General features: G+C 45.8%; 1 protein-coding gene across 1 annotated transcript in view; it reads left to right on the plus strand.

Moving 5' to 3' along the window:
* Positions 1–27764, plus strand: part of dchs1b (dachsous cadherin-related 1b) — a gene marked incomplete at both ends in the record, with an annotated part of 190882 nt that extends 163118 nt beyond the window's left edge. Inside the window, 22 exons of the mRNA XM_083636611.1 lie at positions 188–1252; positions 2090–2277; positions 2690–2786; positions 3093–3250; positions 7017–7457; positions 8114–8409; positions 8910–9025; positions 12204–12443; positions 13290–13415; positions 14261–14470; positions 15575–15831; positions 16493–16699; positions 17011–17407; positions 17548–17661; positions 17906–18117; positions 20638–20789; positions 21469–21599; positions 23099–23385; positions 24512–24653; positions 24917–25088; positions 25175–25584; positions 25717–27764. Of these exons, the coding sequence (XP_083492737.1) occupies positions 188–1252; positions 2090–2277; positions 2690–2786; positions 3093–3250; positions 7017–7457; positions 8114–8409; positions 8910–9025; positions 12204–12443; positions 13290–13415; positions 14261–14470; positions 15575–15831; positions 16493–16699; positions 17011–17407; positions 17548–17661; positions 17906–18117; positions 20638–20789; positions 21469–21599; positions 23099–23385; positions 24512–24653; positions 24917–25088; positions 25175–25584; positions 25717–27764 (7466 nt within the window). The remainder of the gene's footprint in view (positions 1–187; positions 1253–2089; positions 2278–2689; positions 2787–3092; positions 3251–7016; positions 7458–8113; positions 8410–8909; positions 9026–12203; positions 12444–13289; positions 13416–14260; positions 14471–15574; positions 15832–16492; positions 16700–17010; positions 17408–17547; positions 17662–17905; positions 18118–20637; positions 20790–21468; positions 21600–23098; positions 23386–24511; positions 24654–24916; positions 25089–25174; positions 25585–25716) is intronic.
* Between the last annotated feature and the right edge of the window lie 214 nt (positions 27765–27978).

Consider the following 27978-nt stretch of genomic DNA (forward strand, 5'->3'; position numbering starts at 1 on the left):
GGGATAAGAATGTAAACATCTCTACATACTCATAATGGATAGTGTGGGTCTCACGTGATTTTTATTTTTATTTATTTTGAATGCACTTACCTGATCAATCGTTTTACCAATATACTGTATGTGCAAACTCTTGCTCTCCATGTCTTGGTATTTTTCTTGCTCTTCTCATACTCTCTCTTCCCTCCAGGCATGTCTAAGGATATCTTCTACTCCATCTCATCTGGAGACCCGGACGGTTACTTCACAGTGGACAGTGCTTCTGGTACCATCCGCACCGCCCTGCCTCTGGACCACGAGACTTGCTCCAGTCTGGACTTGGAGATCCAGGCGCGCTATGGCTCCCCTCCGGCCTACGGCACCAGTCGAGTTCGCCTCACCGTCTCGGACGTCAACGACAACGCCCCCACCTTCCTGCCCTCCTCCTCGGAGTCCCTCCTTTTACCCGAGATCACCAAAATGGGGACTGTCATCTACCGCATCCAGGCCACTGACCGGGACTCGGGTCATAACGGTCAGCTCAGCTTCGACCTGGTATCTGCCGGAGCGGCGGGAAGCAGCGGCCAGAGGACGTTCGGCGTGGACCGGGGCAGCGGGGAAGTGCGTCTGATCGGGAGTCTGTCTTACGAGAGCGTCCCTCGCTATGACCTTCAGGTGACTGCGAAAGATGGCGGGGCGCCACAGCTGAGCTCCACCTTCACCCTCGTGGTGCACATCCAGGCGCAAGACGCGCAAGGCCCCAACTTCGACACCCTGACCTACCGAGTGGAGCTGCGGGAGAACACGGCACTCAACACACGTTTCCTCCAGGTCCGAGCTCTCAACAGAGAGGCTGCTGGGAATGCCGGAGGCTCCTCCTTGTCTTCCTCGGCTTCCTCGCCCATGTCTTACCGCCTCCGGCCAGACGGCGATGCCGCCGGGTTTGGCATCATGCCGGACAGCGGCTGGCTGTTTGTGCGCAGCTCTCTGGACCGCGAGGCCAAAGACATATTCCTGCTGACTGTTCTGGCCACGTCAGGCCTCGGTGGGGCTGGCAGGACAGGCAGCGCCACGGTGAGGGTGACGGTGACCGACGAGAACGACAATTCCCCCAGACTGACCCAGGAGAGGGTGTTCCTAGCCGTCAGGGAGAACCTGCTGGCTGGAACAGGTTTCGGCAGGGTGTCTGCTACGGACAGAGACGCAGGACTCAACGCTCGCCTCACCTACAGGCTGCTGCACACCGACAGGCACTTCCAGATCAACTCACAGACCGGTGAGGAGAAATTACATTCACTTTTTCACTGGGATATAAGAAAGGCAATCTTTACTTCCTTGATTTGATGTATTTCCTGTTTAAACAGGATGTTGAGGTGGGACATAATGGAGTGACAGATCATTCAAAAATCTAAACCAATTGAATAGGAGTCGGGGAGGGAAAGACAGTTTTATTTTGTTTGGGAGCGGCAACATTGTTCAAAAATCTGTGATGGAAGTAATGGGATTTCATTTCATGGGGACTTTAAATATCAGTGAGTTGTGTTGTAATAGTAATGTTGTAATAGTATATAGTAAATAGTATTGCGTAGGCATGGGTCGATTTCTGGTTTTACCGGTTCGGTACCCCCCCCCCCTTTTTTTTTTTTTTTTTTTTTTTGCGATTTTTTGTATTAGCCTCTTCTCAAGTTGCACTAGTAGGGAAAAGTCTTATTTTGTTTATTATGTTGATGTTTGAAGAAAAGTTAAGCTGAATAGTTATGAGAAATAAAAACAGTGGGTTTTTACAGTTAAATGGTTCTGCTTATTTTTATTCGGTGTTAGTGCTGGTTGGCATACCAGCTTAGAGGTGCATTATTGCCACCAACTGCAGTCGCATTACAGTCATTTATGGGCTACACGCAAAAAAAGAAAAAAAATGTGTGTGTAAAATTCGATATACCGGTTTGATACGATTTTTTGCGGAATATCGAACCGGTTTCAAAATGTTCAAACCGACCCATGCCTATATTGCGCTGTATAAACCCAGTAACTACTTTCATAACCAGCACAAATGCCAGTATGATACCGTTTGAAGGCAGCGCTTGAGGGATTCATGTTTTTTCTTTGTCTTCAGGTGAGATCAGCACACGCCTGGCCCTGGACAGAGAGCAGCAGTCCAGCTACCAGGTGGTTGTGGTGGTGCAAGACGGGGGCACGCCCCCCCGCAGTGCCACGGGCACCGCCCACATCACTGTGCTGGACGAGAATGACAACGCCCCCAGCTTCAACCACGCCCAGCCCGACACGGAGCTGCTCATAACGGTGAGGACCAAGGGAGATGAGAAATGGGTGAGGGCGGGGGGGATGGGGGGGGGTTGCGGAGAAAGATAAAAAAGTGCTTTGAGAGATCAAAGAAAAAGAAGAATGATAAAAATATGCAGTCTCATTTAGTCTCTCACTTACAACTGAAACATTTAATTGAAGAAAAAACCATCGGACTTTGTATGTATTTTCTCTCCATGAAGTGATTGAAAAGGAAGTGACAATTTGTGAACGTTTCTTTTCCAGTTTTGTAAGCTACCGAGTCTTATCCTAACCGTAAGGAACAAAAGTATCAAGGATATGGAAAGTGAATGAGAAAGATGAGAAGATATCTAGAAAACAGAATAGGAGGTACTGTGTGTGTGCATGAGAAAAAACATGAATATGAATGATGTTCCCTCTTCCACTGTAGGTGATGGAGGGGCTTCAGTCAGGTACAGTCCTGGGGACCGTCACAGCGAAAGACCCTGATGAGGGAGAGAACGGCACCGTCTACTACTCTTTATCAGGTGAGTCTCATTGTAAATCATCTCACCGTTACATTTCTATCCACTGATCTACTTACCTGCCATGGTGTTGAACTTGCCATATGGTTACATGACCCCACAATCCTTCAGTTCTGTTTCATTGCTTTTTTATTACTATTCTTATTGTTTCTACTGTTTTTTGCCTTCATTGCCAAGACAAGAGTCTTTTATTACCTTTGCTGCTGCAACTCACTCATTTCCCCCACGGGGATCAATAAAGCTGAATGGCATCGTCTTATCCCATCATAACGTTGAGCTGATCCCTGTGTGTGTTTCGTGTATCCAAAGGCTCCAGAGCAGAGCGTTTCTCCCTGAACCCGACCAGCGGTGAGCTGCGAACCTCGTCCCCTCTGAGATGGGTGGAGAGAGCGGAATACAGCTTCACCGTGAGCGCCACCGACCATGGAGCGCCGAGCCTCAGCTCCACCTGCCAGCTACGCATACAGGTATACATACAGGTATACCTGTACATACAGGTATACATACAGGTATACCTGTACATACAGGTATACATACAGGTATACATACAGGTATACATACAGGTATACCTGTACATACAGGTATACATACAGGTATACATACAGGTATACCTGTACATACAGGTATACATACAGGTATACCTGTACATACAGGTATACATACAGGTATACCTGTACATACAGGTATACATACAGATATACATACAGGTATACAGGTATACATACAGATATACATACAGGTATACATACAGGTATACATACAGGTATACATACAGGTATACCTGTACATACAGGTATACATACAGGTATACATACAGGTCTACATACAGGTATACATACAGGTATATCTGTACATACAGGTATACATACAGGTATACATACAGGTCTACATACAGGTATACATACAGGTATATCTGTACATACAGGTATACATACAGGTATACATACAGGTGTACATACAGGTATACATACAGGTATACATACAGGTATACATACAGGTATACCTGTACATACAGGTATACATACAGGTATACCTGTACATACAGGTATACATACAGGTATACATACAGGTCTACATACAGGTATATCTGTACATACAGGTATACATACAGGTATACATACAGGTATACATACAGGTATACCTGTACATACAGGTATACATACAGGTATACATACAGGTCTACATACAGGTATATCTGTACATACAGGTATACATACAGGTATACATACAGGTATATCTGTACATACAGGTATACATACAGGTATACATACAGGTGTACATACAGGTATACATACAGGTATACATACAGGTATACATACAGGTATACATACAGGTCTACATACAGGTATGCATACAGGTATACATACATACATACAAATCATTTGCAGAACATTACAATCTTTGTGGGGGGGGGGGATGTAATTACAGTATTATTATAATATAATGTAATTATAGTATGTATGATCATGCATTTCTCCATTGTTGAATGATACCGTTATCATTTGTAATGTTTTGTAATCAATTTGTAATCAATTATTCGTAATCAATTATTCGTTAATTAACCTATTGCAGACATATCCTCACTTTTCGTTTCTGATTTCTGTGTGTGGTGCTGATGGACAGCTCCTTTTATCGTTAATATAAAAAGTGCTCTGAGAAGGCATTATTTGACCTCCGTACTGGTTACGCTCGGCTGTGGGCTGCGAACATTTTGGAGATTTTCACGTGGGCCGTGAGTCGGAAAAGAGGTTGGGAGCCGCTGGTGTAGATATTTGTATCCCTGTCGCCTCCAGCCAAACACACAACTGCAAACCACTGCACCTGTTCACATCATCTCTTACAAACACACACACGCACGCACACACACACACACACAGACACACACACAGACACACACACACACACACACACACACACACCCGCACACACACACACACACACACACACACGCACGCACACGCACACACACACACACACACACACACACTTCGTATGTATTTGTGCTGCTTTCCACTCTGACACATTCCCTAGGTTTCAGGCAGCGAGGCCAACCAGCTGCCCAGAAAGCGAAACTATCATAATCTACATATGACCTCAGTGCTTTTGCATTCCTCTCAGTCTCCAGGGTCATTTCCTCAAAACCGCGCACAAAGTGAACAGTGTAACGTGTAGACGGAGTTGGAAAAGGAGGCTAAAGAATGAGAGGAGAGAAACTGAATATGTGTGCCTGTAAAAACAAAAGCGTCTATCCAATCGAGTGTGTGTTTCCTGCTTCAGAGGTGAGCGGAGTAACCCTAACCCAAGGTGAGAAAGCCTGAGCAGCAGTGGAGGCAGCTGGGTCTGGACTGAGTTATTGTTCTGGACCTTCTGCAGGAGGGTCAATCTTGCACCTAGTTCCTCATTGCGTGGCTCGCGAGACGCTGGCGGCTCTCGAAGCTTTAGTTGGCGGCTCTAAGAAATTGCAAAAAAAACAAAAACAAAAAACATTTTCATCGAAGAAATAGTGAGGATCACTGATCTTATCAACACACAAGATCAGGGCTTCACAACCACAGGAAACAATGGCAGAGGCATTTAGACCAGCGACGAAGGGTGATGTCTTGCTTTGACTGTGGTGCTTCTTTGAGCTTAGTGGTTTTTTGGTGATTTGATTTCAGCAAAAGGAAGAGATTGCTAATTACAGTGGGGAGTGCTTTTGGCTTGTGCGACACTGAGATTAGACAGAGGGGAAAGAGGCACCTTGGAATCAAATGTTCCCAGATGAGATTTGATGAGAGCCAGCTGCATCGAATCACTCTGATCGCACGGAGGGAAAGGGAATACACACCACTGTACGGTAGCAGGCGGCCTGATACACACACACACACACACTCGCCCAGACACAATAACATACACACACACACACACACACACACACACACACACACACACACACTGTAATGAATGACACATTCAAACCCACTTGCGAGATAACATTTCCAGATAATGATTTTGAGATAACATTTCACATAGATGTGGGTAAAGTCAGACACAGGAGTGCAGTTATACACCACAAACACGCATGGGGGGGGAAATGTGAGGAACAAGGGGAAAATATACACAATATACGGGTGTCTTTTCTGCTGGAGTTACTGATACATTGTGGTCATTTATCATATTTAAAATGAAGAAGTGGGATGTTTATTTCAACAGTGATCTACAACATTATTTAGACTGCTTCCACCTGTTAGTCCTGTCAGCTGGTGGATGAAGAGCTTTCCTACGCCTTCATACTAATTATCCAAATCGCTTCCTTCCTCCTCTGCATTTACCCTTTCCATTCATGTTTGATAAAGCCATTGGGAAGATGTGATTAATAGCGACAGATCTGCGTGACAGACTATGTGTGTGTGCATGTGTGTGTGTGTGCGCGCGCGCGCGTGTGTGTGCGTGCATGCAGTACTAGGTGGATGCTTACAGTGCTGCCTGCATGAAAATGAAAAGCTGATGCGCGGTGAAGTCTGCTTATTTTGGCTGTCTTTGCCGGGCTCTTTGATGCGCCGGTGCTGGAACAATGGCGGACCCTAGAGGCTGTTGTGGAGAGGAGTGGCGAGAGCCCCCCCAAGCCTACATTTGTTTCCCATCTGACCGCACTGTAGCGTGTGTACAGGCTTTGCAGTTATTGTGTTACTGTGTTATTTGAACTGGAATATTGATAGTTTTTCCTCTTTGCACAGCCATCATTACTTTGTCGCAGGTCATGAGTCCTGACTCTCATGTCGATGCCAAAACGCTACAGTGTCAAGACATTGACTGGAAGGAATGTACATGATCTGTCTTCATGCTCAATGAGAATGAGCCATTATTATAGTAATAACAACAGAGCAGAAACAGACTATACAACCCAAGGCTATGTTCAGGGATGGGCGAGATCAAGAGCCCTCTAGTTACATGTTCTGCGTAAGTACCAAAGGAAATCAGATACAGTAACATACAGTACAACACTGCTTGTTGTCCTTGACACAATTCTGCAAACCTGGTTGAAATAATAGTGGTTTCATGGTTTATTTCGCTCTGCCGCCCTAGGTCAATTAAATGTACTTATTATACGAATTGAAAACTTGCATGACACTATCTGAGATGTCCTGATATGAGGTCAAACACACAGCCATGTTACACTCCGACAAACTTTCAATGATAAATTATTGGAAACTATTTGGCCCTGATCCGATCTGACTCTTTCCCTTCCGCCAGGTTCTCAGCTCCTCCAAGTCCAGCCCCAAGCCCAACATGCTCTCCATGACGCTGAACACAGTGGAAGGGGCGCCGCCGGGCTCTATCATTGGCTCCGTCCGCCCACATGACCAGCAGGAATACACCCAATTGGACGGCCAGGTGACCTACCTGGTGGTGGGCGGGACGGACCGCGCCGGGACGTTCATGGTGGAGCGCGTGAAGGGAGACGTGTACCTGGTGCGTGAGCTGGACTACGAGCAGGGCTCCAGGTACACGCTCCACGTCCAGGTGTCCGACTTCTCCCGGCCGTTTCCCAGCAGCCACCTGGTGCAGCTGCACATCAACGTGCAGGACCGCAACGACCACACGCCCCAGTTCACCCAGGACCCCGTCACCATCGTGGTCCCTGAGAGCACCCAGCCTGGTGCTTCCATCTACACGTTCCAGGCCTTGGATCAGGTTAGACACAAGAATTTAGGGATGCACCGATATGAAAATTTTGGCCGATGCCGATAACCGATATTAACATTGCTGTTATGGCCGATAACCGATATTTACCGATGTCGATATGATCTGTATAAAACCACATTTTTATGATCATCACATTTTGTACATACTGAAAAACACATGTTAACACTGAATTTGAAAAAGTTATGCATTTCTTTATTTGCAAAGCCTTTGGAAAAGCCCATAAATCATAGATTTACTGCATTATTTCATATCAATGTGAAGAATTTGGCTGATAATGATAACCGATATTAACATTGCAACATCTGACCGATACCGATATGATTGCCGATATATCGTGCATCCCTACAAGAATTATTCTCTGGAAATTATTTAACCAATTGTTGACGCTGGTGAGCAGTGTGTATATGTGTGACCATCGCATTAAACCGAGGATCATTTATTTGTACAGGAGAGCCATTTTACATAAAAAGTTTGAGTACAGTACAGTAAAATGTATGTTTCTGATTCAATAATTAGAATAATTAGAATGCTTCATATAATGCAATATACAATTTTAAATGTTTTTCCATGCTGGGGATCTCTTTTTTTTTAATGAGCAGGGACAAGTCACAATGTAATTCAGACTAATCTTTTCCTTCCCACAGGATGGCAGTGGACCCAACAGTGAGCTGCATTACTCCATCGAGCACCACTGGCCTGACTCTCCTGACTTGCTGACCCTTGACCCCGTCACTGGGGTCCTGAGCCTGGGACAGGAGTTGGACCACGAGGCCACGCCCTCGCTGTACCTTGTGGTGCGGGCCACAGACCAGGCCGTAGACCTGTCGCAGCGGCGCTGGGGCTCGGTCACCGCCCGCGTGTTTGTGACCGACGAGAACGACAACGCCCCGCACTTCAGCTCTCCCTCTGCGGTCAGCGTCATGGAGGACCAGCCAGTCGGGTGGGTGACATGTCGCACTGCAGGCATGTCTCTGGATCTTTTTACGCCATCACCTGTCCGTATGTCTGTCTGTCCCCAAGAAAGAAAGAAAGAAAGAAAGAAAGAAAGTGGCCACATCGCTGAAAGAAGCTAATGATGTCATACAGTTAGTGGGGTCCGCCCCCTTCTCAATGTTCCTTCCTCCCGACCTCCTCGCTCTCTTATTCGATCTCCGTGTTCCCGGAACTCTCGGCCCTCGTGAAAGGACGCTGACCTCCCTCTCATACTCTCTGGCTAGGTGATGATGTCACACCGATGACACTGTGCAATTGTGATGTAATCGGTGATTATTTCATCAGTGAGTGATGTCATCAGTGATGGTGTCATCAACGATGTCACTCGAGCAATTGTGATGTCGTCAGTGATGATGTCATCACTGATGACGTCATTAGTGATGTCCCTCGAGCATTGTGAGTCATCGGTGATGATGTGAGTGATAATGTTTATATCTGTGTGGACAGCTTCGTGATTTTGTACGTGATGGCCCGCGACGGAGATGAAGGAGAGAACGGCCGAGTGGCGTACAGAATCCAGGCAGGCAACAGCGCCGGTCGCTTCAGCCTCAACCTCAACACTGGTAAGACTCCTTTGGGTGACACACAACGTCTAAAAATATCTATATAGTTATAATATCTTAGGCTCCACAGAGACTGGGGATTTCCCATAAATATGCAATTGACACTCGATCAGGGGATACTGTAATTGGGGGTGAAATTTACCACATCGTTTCTCACGTTTACAATCCTGCATTGATTGATTTAACACAATGGGAGATTTAGTATGAGGCGCTTTTCCGTGGGGTTTCATGATTGATAGATAATCAGCATCCCACCCATAGAAGCCCCTTGGACTAGCAGAAGACCAAAAGACCATAATTACCCACTGAAGTGCTCTCTCTGCCTACAGGGTCTCAACTGCTAAAACACTCATAACCCTCATAACCTTCTTTACTAGATGATCGTTCAATTCCTTAGAGCAATATTTCACTCGAATGATGCTTTTGTGTTATATTCCTGACGGATTTGTTCATGGGAACCAATCTTTATTTGGGCTCGGGACGTGGCCGGCGTTTGATATCTTATATACAGTATATGCATGTACTGTATGTGAATGTGTAAGCTCTCCATGATGAGAGCTGGGCGTTGTGGGCCTGCACGGCTCTGGCTGCAGGATGGGATTAAGAGCTAAAAGAAAGACACTTAATGCAACTTCCAGATGGAAGAAACTCTTTACTTCATTACTGTCAAGAAGTGCCTGGGAATTAACAAGGACTGACGTTTCACTTCTGGTTTCTCTCACAGTCTATGTGGTGATAAGCTTAGCGCAGCAATGCTAGGGCCAACAGTTGGTAATAGCTGTAATAGCATATTGTACTGTATCGGTAAGACCCTTTAGCAAACCACTGGCTAATGTTATGGGTTATTATTAGTCCGATTATATTACTAATAGTAACCAAATAGTAATGATATAATGTCTGCTCTGCCAATATGAACATTTCACTTGTTTCACTAACATTTACTCCTGCTTTGATATTATTTGCTGCTTTGATATTATCTTCACAGGATGTTTGCTTGACAAAGATCCTGTGAAGATCGAAACGTTGCAAATAAAAAAACCATTGATGGAGCCTCAGTGTGCGGACTTTATCTTTTTGTTATAGTTACCTTTTGTCCAGCACCTGTAAGTTTTTTGGATGTGCGCATAATTGTCTTTTTCAGTATTGTCCCAACCCAGTCAACAAAATAACCCGAATTGCATCAAAACAGATGTTTTTAACAGGTAGCCTATATGATGTGATGGTGTCGTTATGAGATAGGGATAATATATACAGTCAATAGGCCTACACCTATCCAAATTACGAATGGGGAGAATTACAGCATGCCTCACACAAACTGTATTACAGGGACTGCGAGACGGGAATCTGGATTGATTGATGTAACGCCCAGGCATTGCCAGGCCACACCTGTGAATAATTCTGGTGGTTAACACCGCCCAAATCCTGTTTGTGCCATGCGTAAATGATTTGGCACACCTCTAATCTGTGCTCGCGCCCGTTGTTGTGATGAGTTATGCTCCCCCGCGAGTATTGCATCCTCATGATATTTTGGGGCTGTTTTAACTTAAAAACAGGGAGGTCACGTCTACCCAAACAATTATATCATTTTTAAAAATGTTTCTGTATAAATCATTACAATAAGCTCCCGTGAGGTGGGGATGTGTTTAGCTGCTGCCAGGCGGGGGTGCAAAACTCGGCATAACACCTGGACACTAGCGCAAGGTGGACTGCAATCTTCCCTGCCTTAAGGCACGCGCAAACAGGTGCGCAAACACAAATAGGGGATATCGCCTGTACCAAGATACACTACGGCCCACAAAGTTTGCTACAGCACAGTATGCTGATTCCACAAGATGATGAAGTAGTGACAGAGTTTGCGTTTTGACTGAAACATACGAGCTGCCATCATTGATCGGTATCCAAGCAGCCAGCAGCACAGAAACATCAGTCTGAGAGCCTCTCCTCCACATTGCAGCCCAACGGTGGATGATGGGCACGTGTGGTTGGGACTACATGCCAGCTAAACTAGTAACTGTACACTGCATTGAACCGTACAAACACACACACGCACACACAAACGCACACACACACACACACACACACACACACACGCACACGCGCACACACACACACACACACACACGCACACACATTTCATATTTTCACTCACTTTGGCTGACCCTCTCCTTGTAGTTGGGGTGATGACAGGGGGTGCGGGTTGTTGAAAGAAAAGGTAGGAGGGTAACTAAAGCCAGAGACTGAGGAGTGGTGGTCTGATTCACAGATTGTGTCTCTGAACCAGCCTGATTTACACACACACACACACACACACATGCACACACACACACACACACACACACACACACACACACACACACACGCACACACACACACACACACACACACACACACACTCACACACACATGCACACACACATCCACAAACACACACACACAGCGGCTTGCAGATTTTAAAGGCTGACAAGTGATGATGTTTTACAGAGAAAAGAAAAAAATATATAACCTAATTTTGGGGAAGGTCATAGGTTAAGGGTTATGGGTTGATTTCAGTTGGCGACCATTATACTTTAAATTTGTACTCTCTGTTCTCTGGTGTGTGCGTGCGTGCGTGCATGTGTGTGTGTGTGTGTGTGTGCATGTGTGTGCATGCGTGCGTGCGTGCGTGCGTGCATGTGTGTGCGTGCGTGCATGCGTGTGTGTGTGTGTGTGTGCTGGGGCTATTATTTTTTTGAGGGGGGGGGGTTCATATGTGCTTTGCATTTACGGCACATTCAAACATGTACAGTGATAAAGCACTGCAATATATATGCAGATGTAGGATCTGGAGGCGGGTTCAAAGTGGCAGAACTGAATCAGCTGGCGTGAACTAACTGTGGGCTCGCTCTGATTGTGGAAATTCTCATAAAGAAAAGCCATAATGGTTTTGTTGTTACTGGTCCTCTACGCATATAAATACCACTTCTGTCTCAGGTAGACAAAATTGCATGTTCACAAAAACAACCCACACACACACACGCACGCACGCACGCACACACACACACACACGGGACGCAAAGATTCCAAAATGAAATGGAGATTTAAGTGGAGTAAGCCATCAGGAAAGCGAAAGACAAGTAAAGTCAATATTTTGTGGAAGGTTCCATCCATTATGCTAATGAAATCATTTTGTCTGTCGTAGGCTCTCTCTCCATCCTCAAAGCCCTAGACCGGGAAGAGCAGGAAGTGTTCAATCTGACCATCGTAGTGGAGGATCATGGGATACCGCAGCTTTCCACCTCTCAGGTGCTGTGCGTCCAGGTGATCGACGTGAACGACGAAGCTCCCTTGTTCCAGTGGGCCGAGTTTGAGACCCAGGTGATGGAAAACAAGGGACCAGGAACCACGGTGTTGACGGTCACCGCCACTGACCGTGACCAAGGTGAGTTTCGTTTACTGCTGGCTTTCCAAGGTACTGCTGCAGTACGGTGTTGGGGCTTTCTCTTTCTCCTTTACAAAAGCCCCCTCACTGCTGCCACAGCAGTACCTCAGCAAAGTGGCAGAACGGAATGAGAAACAACTGTAGATTGTCCATAGATCAATTCTATGGACTCCTTACATACTGTACATTTCATTAAGGAAGAGCACAACAAATAAACACTTCACAGAGTTAATTTTCCACAGATGTTCGGCAAAATGATTTGCCACACAAAAATGAAAGAAAAGTCTGCAGATAGCCTATGAGCCTGCACAGGCAGACGTCTGGACAGGCATTTGTGTCTGTTGGCCAGTAGGAATTATTCCAGCATGAAGTCAACATTACACTAAGCATCAGAAGAACCAGAGAGGTTCTTGTGATTTAATCCAGGAAGAATTAGTTATGTAAACAGGTACAGTTGCTATAAACGTGCCTCAACTACCATGCCACTGTGGGATTTAAGCAGGAGAGTGAGAGAATGGAACAAGAGAGACGTGAATGGGTGAAGGAGCCAAGTCACAACACAGCAAAGCACAAGCTCATCTGCTAATGAAAATGTGTGGTTTACTGTAAGTGGCTAACCACAGCCACATATGTTTTAACATGGGGAGTGCTGCTAGTGGATTCATGCATTGGATATATTTTTTGCCTTATTGACAGATTTGTAATACAGTATGTACTGAACACAGCATATCACACTTTCCTCATGTGATTCTACCTTTCTCTACAAAGGTAAAGAGCAGCTATTGTACAGACAGCCTTTATTATCTGGGTCTGTTTTTGTGTGTTTCTATCCCTATATTCTATTAGGTTCTAATGGCCAGGTGACCTATGGAGGAGTGACAGAGGAAGGCTTTGTCATCAACCCAGCGACAGGAGTCATCACCACCACCAAGGAACTGGACAAGGAACTACAGGACCATTACACGCTCACCGGTACTACAACACCCACCATCCTCCTGCACTGCTTCATTTGACCTACAATAACCCTTCTAACCTAATATCCCCTTATTCCAAATGAATCGGCGACGCTCCAGTCCATCTTTGAGAAAAAGGTGATCAGCCTGCCTCATAAAGTCTTGACTGACCCTTCGCACATTTTATTTTCGGAATATGAGTTGCTACCATCTGGGAGAAGATTCAGAGCTAGCAGACACAGGAGCAACCGCTATAAGCTCTCCTTTCTCCCTACCTCACCTCTATTGCACTGTTGAACAAACAGCCTGCTCTTCCCCCAGGTGTAGCACTCCAGTGAGGTTAGGTAGGTACTCCAAGTGGGAATGGTATTTAAAGCCCTGTTTTTTTTTACTGCTCTTACTTTGGTCTTATTTCTCTTACCTCTTAATCCTATTTTTAATGTTTTATTCTTTTACTCTTTTATTCTTTTATCTAATCCGCTGCCAATTTTTATGATTTTTATGGTTTTATGGTTTTATTGCTTATTTTATTCTTCCCTTACTAAGGGATTGGATGATTTAAACATACTGTGCAATAGGGCTGTGCAATCTTGTGCCTTAGCTGGCACTCTTCCTGTGTTTAAGTGCAATGCTGTGACTGTGACCGTGTCTGTTCTGTGTTAGTGTGTCTGTTCACCTATGTTGGTACAAGCACTTTTGCCCAAGACAAATTTCCCTCCTGGGACAATAAAGTTTATCTCATCTCTCTCTCTCATTACCTCCTGGAGATCACTTTCTAGTTTTATTGTGTTGATTCCAACAAATAGTAGAACTTTTCATTTTTGGAGCCCTTACATCAATTTACTAATTCCCATCTCTTCCCAGTCTATGCCAGGGATGGAGGCTTGCCACCCAACTTTGCCAAGGCAGTGGTGCGTGTGGAGGTGCAGGATGAGAATGACAATCCCCCGGTCTTTGCCAAGCCCTGGTACGGGCTGGAGGTGCCAGAGAACCAGGCCTCTGTGGAGCTTTGCTTTCTCAAGGCCACAGACCCTGACTCTGGCTCTAGCGGAGAGCTGGAGTACAGGATCACTGGTGAGAAACAGCTGTTGTATGTCAAGCATTTCATTTTCTTTTCATTTCTTATTTTCTTTGAGGCTTTACCCACCACCCTGAAAATAATCATGTTCTGGGAGAAAAACACTGAATCCTTTTTGGCATGAAAGATTTAAAATGATCAGCACAAAATATTGGCAGCTTCAATCCAAAAAATGTCACGATCAGTGTTGGCATTCAAAAAGTCCTCGGCAGTCAAAAAGTGTGTATGCATGAGTCTGTGATGATTATGACTGATGCACACACACACTAACTAACGTCAGACTTGCGTGAAGCGTTAGAGGATGGTGATCTCTGAAGTTATTATTGACAGGAATGAATTTGGTCTCCTCCAGTAGAGAACGGATACAGACAGCATTTAAACTGACACATACTGCAGTCCCTCCATATGCAAGATCAAATCTGCACGCCAATTCTCCAGGTTTCCTCCAGACATTTCAAATTTCAAATTTATTAGAAGGATAAACCCCTTGAGATGAACCATCTCGTTTTCGAGGGGGTCCTTAGCACAAATATACAGAAAGAAAACAGGTGTTACATAAAACAAACAACATACAAATACACTCATACATACACATAAGAAGCACTCCCAGGCCTAGCCACTCCCCAACCCCTTAGTCCCCAAAGATAGCATAATATATACAGTGAGAATAGATACTGTAAGTGTACACATACCCAGATAAGGTGAAATTACATGCATGAAGTATCATGAGCAAGTTGTTTCAAAATCTCAAACATAATTAGAAGCAGGAGCAGGTTGTTTGAAGATAAGTGAGGAGAGATGCCTTGAAGGAATGAAAATATGTGATAGATCTAAGTGAGGTAGGCAAATTGTTCCAGTCAGATGGAGCTTTAAATTTCAATGCACGACGTCCAATTTATTTGTGAATTCTAGGAACGAAAAAGAATGGATGCTCAGCATGCCTGAGACATGGTTCTGTCTTGTTTCACACTCCATCTGGGGCAGATTCATTGTGCAGAGTATGCACAGACCATTCGGGCACACTCATCTCAGACAGAGGTCTACTGATTAAAAAAATAAATAGAAAATCTACTTCTGCCCCGTAAATTCCTCGCTCCTAGCTGGGGACCCTGACGGAGACTTCCAGTTGCAGTCTGCCACAGGAGCCCTGTCCACCTCCCGCGCCCTGGACCGGGAGCGGCGGGCGGGATACACCTTGGAGGTGGTGGCCACAGACCGAGGCAGCCCCGCTCTCAGCACCACGGTCACGGTGGAGGTCAGAGTGCTGGATGTCAACGACAACAGCCCCGTGTTTAGCAGCAGCAGCTACTCCGCCGATGTGTCAGAGGATGCTGCAGAGGGGTCTCAAGTGTTGCAGGTAGGCTGGAATGGGGATTAAGACCACAATGTTCTGACATTGTGTATTTATTTCTGATCATCTCCTCATTTACCACTATGTGATCTTAGGGGATTGCTATCTACCTATGTGTTATATTTTACTGTGTTATATATTACTAATAGTGAGTATTATCATTTTTTGTACCATGTATATTGATTGTTTAGACACTAGGATTTTCTTTTATTTCTGTATTTGATCTGTACTATGTGCGCACAGGACCCTGTGCGCCCAGGGACTACAGATGCAAATGAGCTCTTACCTATCTCTGGTGCAATATGTTTATTGTGTACTGTCCCTGTTCAAATAAACAATAAAGATAAAGACTGTAAGAGTAAGTCAGACAGTGTGTGGGAGTCTACAAGTTTAAACAGTTTGAATCATGAAATTCATATTGAAGAGCTGGTAAAGGAAGGAAATTAATATGATTGAAGAATACCGGTTCCACAAAATTGCATTTCTTCGCATTTGACTTCATCCACCTCCTCCTCCGACGCACCTGGCACATACCCATGGTTGTCCAACGATGACCTTTTTTTACATCAATCAAGCTGTTTAAAATACAGAGAACCCAGTCTAGTGAAGAGTTTCCCCAGCTATAAACCATTCACTTGTTACATACAAATACTTTGTCTATCTCCAGGTGACAGCCACAGATGCTGATGAGTATCTGAATGGGAAGGTTGTGTACTTCCTGAGCCGAGAGGCACACGGAGCGTTCAGCGTGGATGAGAGCACCGGGCGCATCACCATATCAGCGCCTCTCGACCGGGAGAGACGGGCATCGTACACCTTCCAGGTGTTCGCCATTGACCTTTCACCTGCTGCACCCAGAAACGCTTCTGCTCAGGTAAACCATAATGAGTGGTCGGCATTGATTAGGGGTGATGAGAAGATGTTCCAATTTTTTTTTGTTTTTTTACAATAATTTATTGGAAGGAACATAATTTCTACGGAAATAAAGCACAAATGGAAGTGATTGTCCCTCCATATTTTTAGTATCCCCCCCTCGCACCCAACTCTCCCCATTGCCAATGCAAATAAAGAACATTCACACACAACAATGAAAAAAAAGAGAAAAATTACAAAATATCACAAAATATATCAATATTCACAAAATATTTGCTGTAACCCCTCCCTCATGTGCCTCTTTCCCTCCAGGTCACAGTCACCATCCTGGACGTCAACGACAACGCTCCTTTCTTCATCCAGGACCCGCTGGTCATCGAAGTGTCCAGCAGTCGCTCTCAGCGCGTCCTGGCCACCATGAGGGCCGAGGACAAAGACTTTGGGGCCAACGGCTCAGTGTTCTACCGTTTTGCCGCCCCGGTCAAGGGCTTCAGCATCAACTCGCTGACCGGGGAGATCCAGGCCACCGAGCCGCTGAGCGCGCTGACCCAGACTCAGAGGACCCTGATCGTGGAGGCCATGGACCAGGGCACCCCGGCCCAGTCCTCCCAGGGGGTGGTGGTGATCTTCGTGAAGGAGGTGGAGTACAACGGCATTCGCTTCTCTCGGAACGCCCGAGACGTCAACATACAGGAGAATGCTGCCAAAGGTCTTACATCAATATAGTATTCATAAAGATTACAATCATTAGATCAGCTATTCTGGATCTTTATACACTTTGAAGTTCCTTCTGCTATCAGAGTTTAGGATCACAAAGGAATATTTTCTGTTCCCCATTTCCCAAAATAGGCACAGCTGTGGCCCAGGCCCAGGCCCAGCACCCAGATGGCACTCGTAGGGATATTAGCTACAGCCTCTTCAGTGGCAACAGAAAGCAGGCCTTCAGCATTAGCTCCTCAACAGGTGAGACTCACAAACAAAAATAGTGTCATTCAAGTATATATTGCCCATAAGAGGTGAGTTCTAGTTCAAGATTAATGTACAGATGCGGATTAAAATGTTTATTTAAGTTTTATCTTTGTTGTTTTTTATGCCAATTTTGTTTGCTTTAACTTGCTTTGATTGTTTTTTTTTTGGGTCCTCTTTCACTTTTCTGCTATGCACTTTGTAACTATCTTTGTATATTTCTCTCCATGTGTCCCCCCAGGTGAGATCTGGGTGCAGAGCTCCAGGGGGCTGGATTTTGAGGACACGCCCCGACTCCGTCTAGTGGTGAAGGCTGAAACTGTCTCCTCCGCTTCTTTCATGGCTGTCAACCTGATCCTGCAGGATGTCAACGACAACCTCCCTCGCTTCCAGCTGCAGCATTACGTGGCCTACATGAGAGAGGCACAGGGATATGAAATGCCCATCATACAGGTGTTGATTATGCGTGATTTCAACATGTAGCCTACTGTAGAAACTGTACCATGTTTGATACAAATGCACACAGGTATGATTCCACTGCAGGAATGAGTCCTACATAGGAATGAGGTTAACATCGCTCGGTACACTCGTCTCAAAGTCAATGGGATTTTTATACCGGGATTTTGCTTAGATGCCTGCAATAAGGTCTGTGGTTAATACAATTTTATGAAAGATAATCAGCGAGATAATCTTCACAAATGAACACCATTTTATGCATTTTTTTTAATCGTTTTCTGGCAATCACGATTTTTGGCAATCACATTTACATTTCTGTAAAAGTGTTGTTCATTTGTGAAGATGATCTTGCTGAACACAAAGGTCTCAGTATCACAAACTTTTTTTTTTTTTTTATATATTTTATTTTAATATTTAAAAAATTTATAGAACACAAGCAAGAAAAAACAGACAAACAGGCTCAGACACAGGGGAAAGAAAGAAAAAACAAAACAAAACAATATAATCAACATTACAAAGTGGTGCCGCCAGCCACCTAAGGTTCTTATGTTCTTGTAAACGACATACCTGGGATCTCACTCAAGGGGTCTATGGGAAGCCAGCCGGGTGAGTCACCCGTCACCCCTAGCCTTGTTGAGGTAGACTAAAAATGGGTCCCAGATAGTTATACATTTTCTAAGTGCATTGGTTCTCAGGAACCTAAGTCTCTCCATGCGTATAACAGAGGTCATGTCCGTCAACCACAATTGGAAAGAGGGTGGAGAGGGAGATTTCCATTCCTTCAGAATTTGTTTTTTGGCAACAGTTGTCCCCAGTGTCAGAGACTGTTGCACAGCTGTAGGAAAGTTCAGAGAGGACTCTGAGCAGCCGAAGATGGCGAGTTCTGCCTCCGGCTGAAGGGCCACCCCGTAGGCCTTAGAGTACCAGTCAAATATTCTGGCCCAGAATCCCGTCAGTGAAGGGCAGAACCAGAAGGCATGAGACAGAGTGCCCTCCGATACTTGACATCTTTCACACAGTGGTGAGATAGTAGGATAGATCTTGTGTAATTTCTGCTTAGAGTAGTGGAGACGGTGAGCAACTTTAAATTGAATCAGCTGATGTCTGCTATTAACTGAGCAGAGTTGTACGACCGACAGGCTCCTTTCCCATATAATGTCAGATAATTCAGTACAAAGTTCTTCCTGCCATGCCTCTCTAATCCTCTCAGTAGAGGCCATGGTACAGTCATCAAATAGACACACAAATCTAGAGATGAGGTGCCTGGAGTGAGGAGGGCTCAGCAAAACATCAAAAAGAGCATGTTCATTTGGGAGCGCTTCAAAGGCCTGAATCTTGGATGGAACATAGTTTGTGATTTGTAGGAATCTGAGCCAGTCCTCACAAACCTTTGTTAAGCACATACCTTATTTCAGGCATCGAACAAAATCCCCGTACAAAAATCCCATTGACATCGAGACGAGGGAACCCGCGCGATGCTATCTTCTAAATGCATCATCCCTGCGGTACTCTATTTTGTAGTGGTTAGTGGGCCGTGGAGGTACTGCAGGTGGGCCGCGAGTATGTCTGCCAACACTCGTGATTTTTGCGGGCAATCAAATGGCTGTTAGCAGGGTCATTTTTAAAGCTGATATCAGAAGAAACTAGAAGACATAAGGCATCCATTGGTACCAAGCATAATATGCTAGCTTGTCTGCAAGGGGGCTAAATAACGCTACAAACATAGGTTACATTTTGGAGAGGGAAAACTATTTCAAAGAGGGGTCCCTTGACCTCTCAGCTCAATTTATCTGAATGAAAATTGGTTCAATGGGTTCCCACGAAGAGTCTCCCCTTTACAGATAAGGTAGCATTTTTCACAGCCTAGCATTAATAGCTTGTGGGTTGATTTCTTGTTGTTGCTCGTCATCACATTTTGTGTTATGCATGCACATACTTCTGATGAGTAAGGGGGGAGAAAATGTTGACAATGTGCTTTTGGGTATTTTGCAGAAATGTTTTTGTATCTGAATTGATTATTAATTTCCCGTATGCCCAAATTCACATGCTTTTTTAATGAAATAAAAAAATATATAATATAAAAAACATATAGGGAAATACATTATCTTAGTCTCGTGTGTTGATCAGTAGAGTTGTGATTAAAGGGTTGGGTGGGCCCTGGAAGATTTTCACATTTCAAAGTGGACAGCCTGACGAAAACCCAACGGTTGAAACGCGTTGCGGTATTTATCTTGCCCGTATCACCTTCATGAAGATGTACTCTGTTTTGTTAAACTCTTTGTAGTACACAGGTACAATTACTTCCAATTAAATTTTGTCATTTAAATTCCTAACAGCTCCTTTCTTCAATTTTTGATATTTTACTGTGCCTGCTGAGCTGTTTTGGTCCACACATTGTGTGTTTTTCCCACATTTCAAAGTGGGCCACGGCATTCTTAAGTTTGGGAACCCCTGCTCTAATTGCGATGCAGGGAAAACAAATACTCACCATTACCCTTTTTCTTCTCTCCCCTACAGGTGGTTGCTGAGGATGTGGACCAGGGCCAGAATGGCCAGGTGACCTACTCCATCCAGACGTCAGGCATGAGCGGCCTGTTCGAGATCGACCCGGTGACAGGAAGCATCACCACAGCAGCAATCATGGACCGTGAGATCTGGACCCAGACCAAGTGAGAACAGATCTGTGGTTGCCTCAACCTAACCGAGAACTTTTTGCATGTGCATGTCTTGAGGATGGATATATCCTCTGCGTAATTGCACGACACAGCGGTACTACACAGAGTTGTACAGAAAAAGTGCATTATGTTTAGGTGCAGGTAAACATGTACAGAAGACAAAAGACAGACATAGCACATGTGTCATGAATCTCTTTCACTCAGCTATTTTGTGTTTAGATAGCTGGTGAGGTTGAGAGGACACATATAATTACAAACATATATCTGCATGCCAGATGGATCAGATAGTCACGCTGCAATTTTTCAAACCCTGTAAATCAACTGCTGTTTACTGCAACATTTACCGGTATACTACGGTACATATCGTTCCACGTGTTGCTTTCCCAACAATGCATTGGTCATTGCTTTGTTTGGTTAACAATGTGTACGTCAAAAGGTGCATCAAACTGCTTGACTATTTAAAGTATTGTATTTCCCAAAGGATAATACAGCATTCTATATATGTCAAAGTGTTGTCCTTGACCCATTCTTCAGTGGGAGAGAAGATATGCACTGTATATAACTCTTCTCTTCTCCACTCTGAAGTTCCCTTTGAACTTCACATGGAGGCAATAATAGAAGTCTCGCCGCCCCCCCAGAAAGTAATATTGATTTGTGTTTTGCCCGCCCACAGGTTAGTAATCACAGCAACTGACAGAGGCAGTCCACGATTGGCTGGTTCGGCCACATTGACGGTGATAATTGTCGACCAGAACGACAACAGTCCGACTATTCCCTTGCCCCAGGAGATCCGCATCCCAGAGAGTAAGTATACAGCACATTCACTTCCACGGTTTTTGTTCCCCTTCTTCAGTACACCAAATGTATTCAATTTACAAAACAGACATTTGACTGAACAATTACCCTGTCCAGGTCTGATGATGTAACATTTTTCACCAGGGTCATGAAAACACCCCTAAAGCTGCGTTCACACCGACCTATTAAAGTTTTTCGCTGGCATCGAGTTTACATACAAAGTCAATGCAAACGAGCGATTGAGCGTATATTCGCCCAGGAGAAAAAAACGCTGGGGGTCCGAGCGACAGAGAGAGAGCGATAGGGAGAAAATTCGCTCGTCGCCCGAGATGAAATATCCCAACTCCAGCGAAATTATGCTGGCATCAGTCGCTCGCTGTTCAACGCTGATTGGCTGCCGTGTGAGAGTGAGTCAAGGATCACACTGGCTTGGAACAAACCGCTGGTTTATTGTGTGGCAACAAACCGCATTGACAGCTGATTGACAGGCTGACAGCTGACATGAAGTGAAGTCTGTAATACCGGTATAGAGCTCGCGTTAGGAGCACGCTGATAGGCTTAGCTTGTAAACAACTACGGTGGCTCGTAGTGGACAAACATCATGACATTGCGTAACGTTATAGCCCCCAGATGTCCGTCAATTCGTGTGCCTGTTGACGAGCGATTTAAACACAGCGACAGTGTTAGGGTTTGGTATGGTTAGATGGTGTATTGTGTGTGGACCCAAATGCAGAGAGAGAGGCAGCAGGCAAGGCAGACCAGGCAGGCAAGGATTTGAGGAGCAAATAAGTCTTTACTGAATGAATCAAAATAACAAAACTCACTAGCCTGAGGCTATAGACTATACTCCAGAACAGAATGTCAGAATATACAGAACACCAGGACAGGGTTGCTAATACGTACCACACCGGGGAACAGATAGACAATGAACCGACAAACACCACACACAGACTCAGACAATATATAGACAGCTAACTAATCACACATGGACAGCTGGGAAGGCAGGAACACAGGGCAAAACGGGAGAACTGATTGGTGGGGAGAACTCAGGTAATAGGACAGACTAACGAGACATAGGCAACAGGTGGGAGGAATTAAGGCAGACTAACAAGGGAACATGAACAGGTGGGGAGAAGACAGACTACACAAGGAATAACACCAACTCATTTCTCCATTGCAAAACATAAAGTCCACTGATTTTGGCTCCTCAGGAAATAGTCATTCAGCAGGCAGAGCAAGCCACACCGTGGCCTGAGCATGACAGACAGAGCGATTTCAAAGGGTTGAATCGAGCGACAGAGCGAAAAATAAATATCTCGGTGTGAACACAGCTTAACTCTTAGCTTTACAGTAGTTCTGATGTAGCAATATAACCTACTATAAATTGAAATAGGACAAATTAATAGTTTGACAATTACAACAGCCAGCCAGAAGAAAGAATGTTATAAAATATTGTATCTGCAGAAAGTTAAATGTAACCAACATGTCTTTCTGTCTCTGTCTGTCAGACACACTGATCGGCACAGAGATCACCCTGGTGACCGGTAACGATGTAGACTCCAGTCCTGCCCTCTCCTACTCCTTGCAGCTGGACCCATCTGCTTTGGGCAGGTTTGGGATCCACCGCTACAGTGGAGGGGTGTCTCTCATTGCCCCACTGGACTTTGAGGAGAAGACCTGGTACACTCTGACGGTCAGAGCGACAGACAGCCAGCACCAGACTGAGGCTAACATTACCATATTGGTGGAGGATATCAATGACAATGCACCTACCTTCACCCAAGATCTCTATCAGGTAGCATGGCCTTGTCAATCGGTTGACTTCAGTATTCTTTATATTCAGGCATCAACACATCATATACACTCACTGTACCCCATTGCTACATTTGCGCTATTTAAGGCATGAGAAAAGTTTAAGAACACGCACATCCAGGTCAAATCCGACAGGTGTAGAGCTGGAGAGAGGCTGGAACAATGAGAAAAGAAATAAAACAGCTCGCACACTGCAAGGGCTCCAGTGAATTATTTTTTATTGCACCATACTTGGTCAAACTTGGCTATTTAAGGCACTGACATAATAATACAGTAGAAGAGATTGCTTCACACAAAATCACAAATATACCTTCAAATATAGATGCTTGCTTTTTGCTTGCATATTTTTTACTGAAGTACAGCATAGAAATAATTGTGACTGTTCCATTGCTGAGCAAATGCAGTGTGTAAACGCCAACCCCCACAACAACAAAACAAAAGTGTTTTCTAACTTCCCAGTGTCTTCACACCTTGTTAAGTGTCATGTACATGTATTGTAGAAACACACATACATGTATACTCACTCACATACAGTACATACATACATACATACATACATACATACTGTATGTACGTACATACATACAACATACATACATACTGTACATACATACATACTGTACGTACCTACGTACATACATACATACATACGTACAACATACATACATACATACATACATACATACTGTACGTACGTACGTACAGTATGTATGTATGTATGTATGTATGTACGTACGTACGTACGTACATACATACATACATACATACATACATACATACTGTATGTATGTACGTACATACATACAGTACATACATACATACAAACACACACACACACACACACACACACAGAATGGGGGTGATAAAAGCCTAATCTCGACTGGGGAAAAGATGCAAAGATGAATATTTACTGCTCGTGCTCAGTCTCAGGAAATGACCCCAGCATTAGCACAGAACAACAGGAACTAAGATATAAAACGTAATTTTCCCCTCTATGAGTTTACAGCACGCTGACCTCCCCAATATCAGTTTTGGAAATTTGAGTATTAATGTGTGACGTTGTTGGCTCATGTTTTTAAGTTGTTTCTGATGTATTTTTTGTACCCCAGGTAACTCTGCCTGAACACACTCCACCGGGAAGTGCTGTTGTCACGGTAACAGCAACTGACAGAGACTCCGGAGAGAATGGAAGGGTCACCTACAGAGTGACGTCATCAACCCAGGAGGGCTTCTTCATTGACCCCAGTAATGGTACAGAGACTTCGCTCTCCTTCACACAGCTAGACTCATTCAATTAACTACAGAGACGCCACACCTCCTGAAACATTTGAGCTCACACTGTCCCATTTGCCTATGCTAAAAAATTAAGAGTTATGAATTAATAACACATTAGTAACACGAATTATGCCTTTTTCAAGGTTAATGCGCTATCTGATATAGCATCTAAATGTATGACATGTTAATTAGGTTGTGATGTCTGTGTCTGACTCCCTCTCACTGCCTTCTATATCCAGGCACCCTGTTCATCAATCAGAGAGCTGAGTTTGACCCTGAGCGTCCGTCCGTCAGTATTGTCATCGAGGCTCAGGACGGAGGCTCCCCTATGCTCTCCTCCCTCACCACTGTCCAGATCCAAATCTCTGATGTCAACGACAACGCTCCTGTGTTCCACCAATCAGAGTACAGGTCAGTCTACGACGTTCATCAGAATTCGTATACTGCGGCGAAAGCTATAACGGTGTCACATTAGCTGACTGTTCTTCTACTTCCAGGGCTACGGTTTCTGAGGACACCATCCCAGGAGCAACAATTCTGACTCTCGAGGCGTTTGACGGCGATCTGTCACGCGAAAACTGCGGCTTCGACTTCGCCATCGCCAACGGCAACGAAGGGAATGCATTCCAGATCGAGAGCAGTGTGCGCTTCCTGGAGGGGCGTGGCTTTCAAACCGTCGGGATGCTGCTATTGGCCGAGGGGCTCGACTTTGAAGCCAAGCCGCTCTACAATCTCACGGTGGTGGTGTCGGACCGCGGCGTGCCACAGCGGAGCTCCAGTGTGGCTGCGGTGATAACGATCGGTGATGTGAATGACAACCCGCCGGCGTTCAGCAGAGCCGAGTACACCGTGTCACTGAGCGAGGGCGCTGCCGCCGGCACCGAGATCCTACGACTGACGGCCACCGGTGAGAAAAAGGGGATTCTCTCTTTGGCCATCTATTTTATTTCTCTCCCCCTCTCTATATCTGACTCTCGCTCTCTTACTCTCTCTCTCTCTCCCAGTTCATTCATTGTACTTGTTTTTTCTTTTTTGCCAGACCCAGACTCAACTCCCAACGCTGAGGTCCAGTACTCTATCAGCTCTGGTGATGAAGTGGACTTGTTCACTGTGGACCAATGGACCGGAGCCTTGCGGCTTCAGCGGCCGCTCGACCGCGAGCACCGCTCTGCCCATATTGTCGTCGTCCAGGCCACAGATGGCCAGGGCCACTTTGCCCTGGCTCCGGTCACGGTTGAGGTGAAAGATGTCAACGACAATCATCCATTCTTCCCTGTGGAAATCCTAACGGCCAGTATCAGAGAGAACCAGCCAGCAAACTCGGCGGTGACTGTCCTCCACGCTATAGACCGCGACACGGGGGTTTTCGGCCAGCTGAAGTACTACATAGTAGAGTGGTCTGGGCCCGGAAGAGAGAGCTTCGCTGTGGACCAGAACTCAGGAGAACTCCGAGCCAAAATGCCCTTTGACTTTGAGAAGGTCAACTCGTTTAACTTTGTTGCGCTGGCGGTGGACTCGGGCAACCATTCAGCCACTGTGACTGTCCAGGTGTTCATCACAGGTGAGGATGAGTATGACCCACTCTTCACATCCTCTAGTTTCTCCTTCGAAGTCCCAGAGGGAGCCATGAAGGGCCAGAGCATTGGCCAGGTCCAGGCCAATGACGAGGATGGAGGGGTGGATGGTATCATCCTCTATTCTCTTCCCACCGTCTCTCCGTACTTCGAGGTGAACAAAACCACAGGGGTGATCTTGCTCAAGATGGACGGTTCAGGCAGCAGTAGTGGCAGTGGCTCAGGCCGGGACAAACGGGAAACTAGGCTGATGACCCTGGATGTGACGGCTCACAGTCCCCTGGATACATCTCGCACCACCACAGCCCAGATCTCGATTGATGTCACCAACACCAACTTTGGCCTCGCCGCTGACGTCAACATCCTGCTCATTAGCATCATCGCCGTGTCCCTCGGGGTCATCGTATTGCTCGTAGTCATGGCCGTGGTTGTGTTCCTCGTCAAGTCACGCAGGAAGAAGAAAGCCCAGGACGCGGGGAACCGAACCGTTGCCTCAGGAACTGCCCTCCAGAAACTGGACGAATCCAAGTCAGGCCCAGGGGGAGAGAGGATCTACCACCAGACCTTGCCGGGCTATGCTGGAGATCAAGGTGGGGGAGGCGGGGGTCCCTACACCAGAGGGGGCTCTCTGGACCCGTCTCACTCCAGCGGGAGAGGATCGGCTGAGGCAGCAGAGGATGATGAGATCAGGATGATAAACGAATATCCCCGAGTCGCCTCCATCACCTCATCCATGCAGGAGCACATCTCCGCCAGAGGGCCAGACTCGGGAATCCAGCAGGATGCTGACCAGCTCTCTGATATCTCCTGTGAGCCTGCAGCCTTGGAGGGCAGCACCTGGTTCAAAGGAAAGAAACTGGGAGGCAGTCTCAGTGGGACCTTGCTCTCTGGCCAGCTCCCGGTCTACAGGGATGAGGGAGGTGGGTACCTGGGAGCAGGCCGTGGCCTCAACATTTCCCTGCCCAAGGATTACGCCTTCCCCGAGGATGGTAAACCTTCAGTGGATGGCTCCCTCACAGCGATCGTCGCCAGTGACGAGGAGCTGCGTGGAAGCTATAACTGGGATTACCTGCTGAACTGGTGCCCTCAGTTCCAGCCTCTAGCGAACGTCTTCACAGAGATCGCCAGGCTGAAAGATGAAACGGCTCAGGCGAGCCAAAACCCGCGGCAGCCCTTCCAGCCCAAGCCCAAAATGGATCCCAAACCTAGAATTGACCCTCCGCCGCTCATCACAGCGGTGGCCCACCCAGGGGCCATGTCGGTTCCCCCTAAGGTCCCTGTGATCGGACGGACATTCCCCCATTTGGCCTCACTCCGCCGGTCCCCTATCAGTCATGAGGGCTCCATCTCCTCAGCAGCCATGTCCCCTAGCTTCTCCCCCTCTCTCTCCCCGCTGGCAGCTCGATCACCAGCCGTTTCTCCCTTCGGAGTCAACCAAGGCCCATCGGCATCCATGATCAGCACCAGGGAGCCCTCGCTGAACCAGAGCCCCGACCACGAGATGAGGATATAAGAGCAACGTGTAGAAACAAGTTGACAACCTGAGGGAAGCATGAGAGAAGGCGCTTGTGCTTCTTCATGGAAGGAGCGAGTGAATGTGTCACTTTTATTCAATTTCTCAGAAATACTACGAGAAAGTTTTGAGCATAACAATGACACTCTCACAAATCTCCAAATAGTGACATTTGTTTCCATAGAAGTATCAATGGCTGACCACGTTTTGACCA

This window comes from Poromitra crassiceps, assembly GCF_964638095.1.
Source record: "Poromitra crassiceps genome assembly, chromosome: 1".
Lineage (NCBI taxonomy): Eukaryota > Metazoa > Chordata > Actinopteri > Beryciformes > Melamphaidae > Poromitra > Poromitra crassiceps.